Here is a 10,000-nt window from a genome sequence, read left to right on the forward strand (position 1 = left end):
TACTTGAATGTCACTAGTCAGTATTTCGTCCATCTGTCTCACAATTCTCCCGTGTAGAGCTGTCAAGTGTTTAAACCAAAAACCTTGAACCCCATCTGGGCCAGGCGCTTTCAAGTTAGGAATTTTCCTGCACTGATCTCTAATCATCTCCTCGATTATTCTCAAATCCTCCTGCTGATACTTTCCAGTCTCCCGCCTCTTTGAGTATCTTTAACCACTCTGCTTCAATTTCGTGCTGTTTCTCCTGAGACCATATGTTTGCCCAGAATCTTTTGCTTTCTTCAGCATCCGGCATGTCTCTTTTTCACCTTTTTCTTTCCCATCCAGCTCCTGGTAGACTCGTTTCTCATTTTGTTCGAAACGTCTGTTTAATCTGTACTTCTCAATTCTCTATTCACATCTCTTTAGTTTATATGCTTTACCTTTCTGCCTCTGTTTTAACTCCTCAATCACAACATTAATTCCCTTTCTCTTCTTCACCCTATACTTCTTCTCTAGTTCAACATGTTTCTCTCGCTGAACTTCATTTCCCTTTTTCCGTTCCAGAATTTTAATATGCTTTCCGGTCTCTTTAATAGATTGCGTTATCCTCCTTTTCCACCACGGCGGCCCCTCAGGTTATGTTGACATTTACCTTTGGCTTTCAAAACTAAAGATCGAGATTGCATTTATCAGATTGTTGGTGTCTGTGATGTTGTCAGTCCTGATATCACCAACGATATAATTTATCTTCCTGACCCATTCATTGAGCTTTTTTCTGTCTACTTTTTAAAACTCCGTATGAAAGCTCTGTTCACCAGAGGTCCAAATATCAATGATTTCATTTAAAATGGATATCTGCTCTTCTCAGTACATGAGTCGTTCCAGTTAACACGATTTTTTGCACTTCCTGTAGGGATGGTGAGCCTGGTATCATTTTCAAATAGGTTTCAGTACCTTTTTTTTTTTATCATTCATAGAGATCCTACAATCACTGGTATGGTAGTCGCCTTGAGATACCACATTTTTTTCAATTTCTATTAGCAAGTCTTTATATTTACTGATCTTGTCAAATTCATTCCCCGCTATATTGTGATCGCAAGGAATACTCATGTCAATTAATAAACACATCTTTTTTGTCTGATCTTTTATAGTAATATCCGGTTTATTAGCTTTTATAGTCTTGTCGGTATGTACGGGGAAGTCCCAGAGAATCGACACATTTTCTCCCTCAGTCACAGTTTCAGGATGGTCTTTATACCATTTGTCAGCGGTTTTGATTTTATAATGCCGACATATTGTCCAGTGTAAATACTGGCAGACTCTGTCATGTCTTGCTTTATATTCTACAGGTGCTAAGACTCTACACCCTGATATTAGGTGGTCTATAGTTTCAATCTCATCGTTACAGAATCGGCATTTTGGGTCAGCTCCATTTTTTATCACATTGGTTTGGTAGTTCCGGGTTAATAAGCTTTGGTCTTGAGCAGCTAATATGAAACCTTCATTCTCTGCTTTTAGCCCTGAGCTTCGTAACCATTGATGCGTGTGTTTCTGGTCGATATCAGCTTGTTTGCTACGAGCCACATATTTGCCATGCAGAGGTTTCTGTTCCCATCTGCTAGCTAATTTTTCATGTGCTTTTGCCCTTGCAATTAATTTTATTTTCTTTGCAGCAGCAGTTGGCGCATTTCCTTCAACCTGATCAATCTTGTAGGTCTCTAAGAGACCAGTAGCGAATTTCGTGCTCTCTTTCAGAATAGAGTGAAGTCTTTTCGGTCTTTCATGTTTTTCAACAAGTTTTAGCATCTGAAGTTTATTATTATAATTATTACTATTATTATTATTATTATTATTATTATTATTATTATTATTATTATTATTATTATTATTATTATTATTATTATTATTATTATTATTATTGTTATTATTATTGTTATTATTATTATTATTATTATTATTATTATTATTATTATTATTATTATTATTATTATTATTATTATTATTATTATTATTATTATTATTATTATTATTATTATCTTCTCTTTTTCCTCAGGTACAGATGAAGGTGAGTATATGAACCCTGCCGCTCCCACAAAGCCCTCGTTCACCTCGTGGTATCTCTGAGTGTCCCCATCCACCCACCACTTCCTCGTTAGCGCCCTTGGAGCCTCACATTCTTTGACAGGCATTTATAGATGAACCTTCCCCTATATATATATATATATATATATATATATATATATATATATATATATATATATATATATATATAATTTTCCAGATTAAACTCCAGATTAAACCTCCTTTTAAATGTATAAATTTAAACCTTTGAAAAATATATATATATATATATATATATATATATATATATATATATATATATATCACATGATCACATGATAGACCAGGTCACAATGCTCTTTTTATCATTTTAACTTTCGCATAATGCCAACCCGCTAGGGGAGCTGGTCAGCATTCCCCACCCCACCCATCAGAAATCCAGTCCATCAAATAGTTGCCTGCTTACACTTGAGTGATGAAGAATTCCGTGAAAAACAAGGTAAGTTTAATCAATAAAACACCTTACAATTGATTCTGTAGCGAACCACTTCATCAATGAAGATAACGCCAAGTATATGTGTACGGGAAGATAAATACAATATAACTAGACAACAGTCGGTAACACCTATGCTGTGGTAACTGAACTAAACCAAAAGCGTCTTGTTATTTTGGTCGCACACAGAAAAAATAACGGAGATTACCTAGATATGTTCCATGGCTGCTTGGCCGCTTTTCAGGGAATTAATATCCCCTAATCCTTCCGTCAACGAAGGGTGTATGCGTATATATTATATGTGTATATATACGAATATATATATATTAACCAAATATAAATGTATATATACATATATGAAATTTTTTTAAGCTGTTATATCTATCTATCTATCTATCTATCTATCTATCTATCTATACATGCATACATACATACATACATACATACGTACGTACGTACGTACGTACGTACATACATACATACGTACATACATACATACATGCATATATACGTGCATATATGCATGCATGCATACATACATGCATACACTCTGAATTGAGTTATCTTCTTTTCAAAATAATCTTTTTAGCTGATATCTTTATAGTTATCACCCATATCATTTTTAACGTCTGTTCATCATCGAAGGGAGTTTTCTTCTTGTTATTGTCAAAATAACTTCTGTTACACAAAAGTATTTTATATGGGTAGTGAAAATAAAATGTGGCGTTTGGGGATGCGGGGGTACTTCTATAGAATATGACAAAAGATTTTTTAGTCTCTAAGTATTAACCGTTCACACATGCGGTGATAATGTTTTTCCATTGGCTCAAGATACTTGCCAAACTGACGCTGTTCAACAAAGATCTCTGATCTGACGTTTGCAAATTTATTAAAGATTTTGAGTTGGAACCATTTCCTAGTTTAGCCTAGCTCTCAGTTTTTGTCACATTTCTATATTGTTTCGCATCTCTGTAGTCTATTCCATTTGAGACTGAAATTACTGGTTTTTTTTTTGTTTTTTGTTATTGTGTTGTGCCTTTTTTTTTTCATTCAGTTAACAATTGAATAATTTTTAAAATTTAATTTTTGCCTCTTTCTGAAAGAAGACTGGTTGAAATATTGTTGTTTAAACTTACATTCTTACATTTGTAACATAGAGTTTACGTACAATATAAACGTTTGTTTTCACTGACGTGACTTGTGTTTCATATATAATTGCTTCGTTGCATGTTTAGTTCAAGGGACATGCGTATATATTTCTACAATAGTTAATTCTGTGCGTTTATGTGATCAAATTCTTCATATTAGACAGGTAAAGCGCACTGACACATACTCATACACACACACACACTCATATATGCACTCGTACACACACATTCACACACACACACATACATTCATACAAACAAACACACACACACTGGTACAGACAAATACAATAGAGATATATGATGATTGAACATCAGTATTTTTAAAGAAATTTATTGTTTTATTTCCAGAATGTAAGGGAATGGTTGACGTAAACTTCGTGTTTGATTCTTCTGTCATGGGTTACGAAGAGACACACACTGTTACTACCTTCATCAAGAGTTCAATCACAGACGAGTATCTTACTAAGAAAAAATTTATGTTTAGTATGATTACTGGAAAATGCCACGCATTAAAAAGTAAGTATAAAGCAAACTCGTTATTAATGACCTTTAGGGACATCGTATTTCGTTATGAATCCATGATATACTAGAAAGTATATCAAACGCTTTTATAAGTGAATACTGTTTTCTTCTGTGTTAGCAGTGCAATTACAACACTTGTTAAGGTTATCTCTACAGATTTTGTTTAGAAATTAATCCAGCACTGATTTTGCTACAGAGTTTCGTATCCGAGACGCCTGATGTAAACAACAACGATGAGATCGAAAATGTAAAATGGTTAATGGGCGTATATGCCATACTCCAGGAGTTTTTGCTCTTTCATCAGTGCCCATCCAAACTATCAATCGTCCACGAACTATATTTAGTGGCCATTTAAGCAATGAGTTCACGCACATACACTCAAACAAACGTACATACTTACATATATACATACATGCATACATACATATATACATACATACACACACACACACACACACACACACACACACACACACACACACACATATATATATATATATATATATATATATATATATATATATATATATATATATACATATATATATATTTATATGTATGTGTTTGCACACATAAACACACGCATGTATATGACGATTTAGTTATTCGCTTACCTAAATTACTTTCTCTTGAATTAACTTGAAAGGGGCTGAGTATCTCACAAAAACATGTACCCTCAATATAATCGTGTATATATATATATATATATATATATATATATATATATATATATATATATATATACATATAATTTTATGGATTTTTTTCAGATTTCCACTTCAACACCTATCAAACCAGGACTAAAATACTTGATCACCTCGACATCTTCTACAAAACGTCCATCACAACTCTTTTAAGAGAAACTGCAACGATATCTTTTATGAGTAAACATGGCGCCCGCAAAGGAGCACGTAAGGTGGCAGTTATTTTCTTGAAAGGAAAACTGAGTGATCCAGAAGGAGTGAAGACAAATGCGAGGTTTCTCCGTGAAAGCGGCATTGAAGTGTTTGTAATTAAGATGGATAAATTAAATTCGGATAAAACTTTGGCAAGCATTACTGGAGAACGTAATATTTTGGACGCCACCAAGATAAGCAGTATGGTGCAACTGAGCCACGAATTCTTAAACCGACTTTGCCACCGTAAGTAAAGAAGTTCAACTATTCACGCACGCACTCAAACACGCACGCCTAAATACACACACACACACTCACATACACACAGATACACACAAACACATAGATACCGATATGCACACATGTACACGTATACCACTATGTTTGCACAAACGCATGCTCCGCCCACGGTCAGTCCTGATGAAGCAGACCTTTCATGGAAGGCGTTCCAACCATGAACATTTCGTCTTGTTTCGGCTATGCACGGGTATATTCTAAGTGCTGTCTGTAACTTGTATCTTGTATCTCAGTGTAACCTGCGTCACGGTCGATCGGATGGGTGGCACGATGCGAATAAAGCTCCTACCATTGAACCTTGGTAAGGGTGGGCGACTGACGGAAACGAAGAGCATGACTTTGCATAGCTTTTCCCGAGTTCGAATCCAGCCGAGAACAACTTCGCCATTCGTCTCTCGATGATCGATAGAATCAAATACCAATCAGGTATCAAGACGGACAATATTCAATAAATCCCAACAGTTAAACATTGCTGGCCTCGTGCCGGATTAGCATGTTGGACAAAATGATTAAGGGTCATTCTTCCGGCTCTTTACGCTATGAGTTCAAATTCGGGGTCGGTAAATTAAGCACCAGTTGTGTAGTGAGGTCGATGTGATCGTCTAGTCACATCCCACAAAATTTGAGGCCTCGTGCCTCCAGTACGAAGGATTATCATCATCATCACCATCATCATCATTCAGATGGTGAAATGGCAGAATCGTTATCGCCTTGGACAAAATTCCAGGCGGTAATTCTTTGGCTCTTTACGGTTTGAGTTCAAATACCGTCGAGGGTCAATTAATAAAATGCCAATCAAGTGTTGCGGTCGACATAATTGACTGACCCCCACCCCTACACTTTCTGGCCTTTTGCTAAAATTAGAAAGGATTATTGTTGTTGTTGTTGTTGGTCTAATCGTTGATGTTGATGTTAGAGAAGGGAAAATCATTAGTGCTTCGAACAAAATTTTTGTTATTGAACTTCTCTTTGTTTTTATTTCATTCTTTTTATTTATAAATCTAGTTGCTTTTATTTTATTTATTTTTCAGGATAAAACCCTGGCTCTTCCCCCCGACAAAGACTATGGAATAACGGAATAAACGACTACCTTTTTTAAATCTTCTTCAGAATAACGAATGAATACACGTACCATATACGAATACACGCATATATATAAATACATACACAAACCTTCAAACATGTAATTCTATACACAACGCGAGTGTGTGTGTGTGTGTGTGTGTGTTAATTTTATGTTCTAAAAATTCAGTTTTATTAACACCAAACTGAGAAGTTGAATAAAGAGTTAGATGAAACTTAAGATTCGAACGAAAATGAATTTTGTAGCATATGTACACACATATACATACATACATACATACATACATACATACATACATACATACATACACACGAGTGAGTGAACAAACAAAAGAAAGTGGAATTGAACACATTTGGTAAATGTCTCTTATATTTTTTAGTAAGAGTTTGACTTAGTTCCATATGACTTAGAATTTGGTAAGAACATTGGGCGATCCCATCTCTTCAAACACTGAAAGAAAAGTAGTGAATCGTAAAGAAGTTCAATATGGTTTCCTAGATATGGGGCTTTACGAGTCAGTTCATGTCGTGTCGCATTGATGGTATGGAAGCGACAGCAGATATTTTCTTTATTTGTTCGGCGACTCACAAAACGCTTCCATCCTACCATGCAACGTATCAAACGTAATGATTCGACGTCATTGAATACATTACACACACCGACCATCCGGCAATGTGCCAACAGCTCCCAGCCAGCATCCTCTCTCAGCACGTGTGATTAAGAATAAGGAAAAGATCAGGAATTGATGCCATGATATCTACACCACGTGACATGAACTGACCAATAGAAGCTCAGAATCTTGAGGTCGTCTCAAATCCATCGATTTTCTTTCGACCTTTGACGAGATGAATTCGTCTTACGTGTCCACGAAACTTTATCTTATATGGAACTGCATGAAACTGTTATTAGTATCATCGTAAGCAACAGAAGCAGTATTAATATCAAAATGCAATATATATCCCCACTTAGAAGTGGATGCTGTGTTAAAAGAACGCAGAACACCGCGTTATGTACCAAGAGAAAAATTCTCATAAGGACATGTGGTGCATAAAAGCACGCTTGTTCATAGTGCTAGCGAGAGATAAATTAGACGACAATATGAGAGGTTACGTCATGGTAAATAACACAGCATTCTGTGTTCTAGCGCAATATATACAGTTAAGTGGGGATAAGTATTAGCTTTTGGTATTAATATATATATATATATAGATATATATATATCAAATAATAAGCAACACGGATTTCAAAAGTGATTGCAGTACGCACGTTTCATGCTACTTCAATTTATTTAAGTAATGTGAGCATTACCTTAAATGCAATATGAAGAGCAATCTTCAGCTGCACGAAAAAATGTAGAAAAAATGTAATAAATTGGTAGATAGGTGTGTGTGTGTGTGTTAGTGTGTACATGCATACATGTATCCACATCTACTCAAGCACTAACAGACTATACGCATACATACACACATACATACATACATACATACATACATACATACATACATACATACATACATACATACATGCATGAAATGTAGCCTGAATTATTATAACAGTTCGTTTTTTTTTTTATAACGTCGCAGAAATAAAATACAAATTTTCTTTACTTGAAATATTTTGTCATTTTTGTTGTGATTTTTATTATCTTCGCCTCAGCGAAAGCGGAGGTATTGTTTTCAGTCGTGTCTGTTCGTCTGTGGACAAGATATCTCAAGAACCGCTGGATGGATTCAGATGAAACTTTCTGGGATGGATTCAGATGAAACTTGCTTTCCACGAGTATAAAAAGTCACTTTCTCCTTAAAACGTTCCAAACATCTTTCGATATCCTCCTCTTTCGCCGCTTCTATTTTTCTTTCTTTCATGTTGAGTGCCCTGTAAATAATAGTTTTCTATTCGACTTCTGCTAAAAAACCTTCAGGAGGGGTCAGCTTTACTTTGTTTCGCTCCTTTTCGGCAAATTTTCGCAATTTATCTATAAGTATAATTACCTCTCTCAATTTGAAACTCGTTCCGTTAGTTATGTTCATTTTACCAGCTACTGGTATCTCTGCCTCCATCCCGCGCGGGAATGGGGGGGGGGGAGAAACAACAAAAACGCAAATTGGCATAACAAGCTATGTGTCTAAATTACGTCAAACATCCAGCAAAGTAACAATTTTTACAAACAACAGTTCGAAAATTCAATGTGAATTTGAAATAAAGTGTCTTGCTCAAGGACACACCAGACTGTAGCAGGAGACACCTTCCCAGGGTGCCAAGCAGTAGGATTGAACTAGTCAGCGAAAAGTGAAGTCGACCTCGGCGGAATCTGTTCACAGAACATGAAGCCGAACGAAAAACTGCTAAGCATTTTGTCCGGCGCCCTAAAGATTCTGCCCCTGCCACTTCTCCTCCCCAAGTCTTCAGTCATACTGTAACATCTCTTAACCTTCACTCGCCCAAGGACGCTGGGTGTGTCTCGGCGAGTAATTGTAACAAACACGCAGAGTAAAAGTAAATACTACTACTACTACTACTACTACTACTACTACTAATAATAATAATAATAATAATAATAATAATAATAATAATAATAATAGTAATAATAATAATAACAACAACAACAACAACAACAACAACAACAATAATAATAATAATAATAATAATAATAATAATTGCCCGGATGCAGTACCAGGCAGTGGCACTCATGGCTTCTGATCTTAATTGATTGGAAGTGTTATCCTGTACATTGTTTGTCTTGGTATAAAAAGATGGTCTACAGCAAATATTCTACTCAATACCACAGATTTGCTTGTCAGTTGATTGGCCTTAACCAGTTGAGCATGTCCCTTGGTGGCTGACGATATGTGCATCTCTGATCACGAACAGAAGTAGTGGGGGAGCATCATAGCCATGTTTTGAGAGGAATTCTTTGGGGTTTGAATATTTCACCTTTGGAAACATGGGTGTTTTGCTCAACATCCTTAAACAAACCTTATTCAGGGACCTTTTGAGCGAGATGGCTACCCGACCTGAAGAAAATTCTAACTGGGTCCCACCTGCGAGGGCATGCGGTGTTTATTTTGATATGAGATCACCATGTCGCGCACATATGGTTGTGATGCATGTGCCTGGTGTACCCTTATCAGACGGGTAGTCATGATGGGTATATTGGGTTTCGTATATTTTACCTCAGTGTCACTTTGATGGCAAGCAACTGCTCTCTCACTCAATAATAATAATAATAATAATAATAATAATAATAATAAAAAATAAATTTTCTTATGGTTTCTTAAACATTTACTAGAACAAAACTGTACAAATCCAAATATGTGGTACCCTAGGCATAACACCTACATGAACTTCTAACTTGTTGTCTCTTGAGGTCTCTGGGTGAGACTTGGATCCAACTTGTACAAATGCAAAACAAAAGTCAAACATAAAATAATAATAATAATAATAATAATAATTATTATTATTATTGTTATCCTTTCTACTGAAGTCACAAAGCATAAAATTTGTGGGAAAGGGA

At 35.6% G+C, this 10,000-nt stretch overlaps 2 protein-coding genes across 2 annotated transcripts in view; both read left to right on the forward strand.

Moving 5' to 3' along the window:
* The window catches only part of LOC106870273 (matrilin-1), a 27,821-nt gene extending 25,657 nt beyond the window's left edge, over positions 1–2,164 (forward strand). The window contains exon 13 of the mRNA XM_089340991.1: positions 2,036–2,164. Within this exon, the coding sequence (XP_089197117.1) occupies positions 2,036–2,106 (71 nt within the window). The 3' untranslated portion in view covers positions 2,107–2,164. The remainder of the gene's footprint in view (positions 1–2,035) is intronic.
* A 1,842-nt stretch (positions 2,165–4,006) lies between these two features.
* Positions 4,007–6,983, forward strand: LOC128250775 (collagen alpha-1(XII) chain-like). The gene is made up of 3 exons (XM_052976670.2): positions 4,007–4,203; positions 4,980–5,351; positions 6,434–6,983. Exons 1-3 carry the CDS (start codon positions 4,047–4,049, stop codon positions 6,436–6,438), a joined length of 534 nt encoding a protein of 177 aa, XP_052832630.2. The 5' UTR covers positions 4,007–4,046; the 3' UTR covers positions 6,439–6,983.
* The last annotated feature ends 3,017 nt before the right edge of the window (positions 6,984–10,000 follow it).

This window comes from Octopus bimaculoides, chromosome 24 (genome assembly GCF_046866305.1).
Source record: "Octopus bimaculoides isolate indiv1 chromosome 24, ASM4686630v1, whole genome shotgun sequence".
NCBI lineage: Eukaryota > Metazoa > Mollusca > Cephalopoda > Octopoda > Octopodidae > Octopus > Octopus bimaculoides.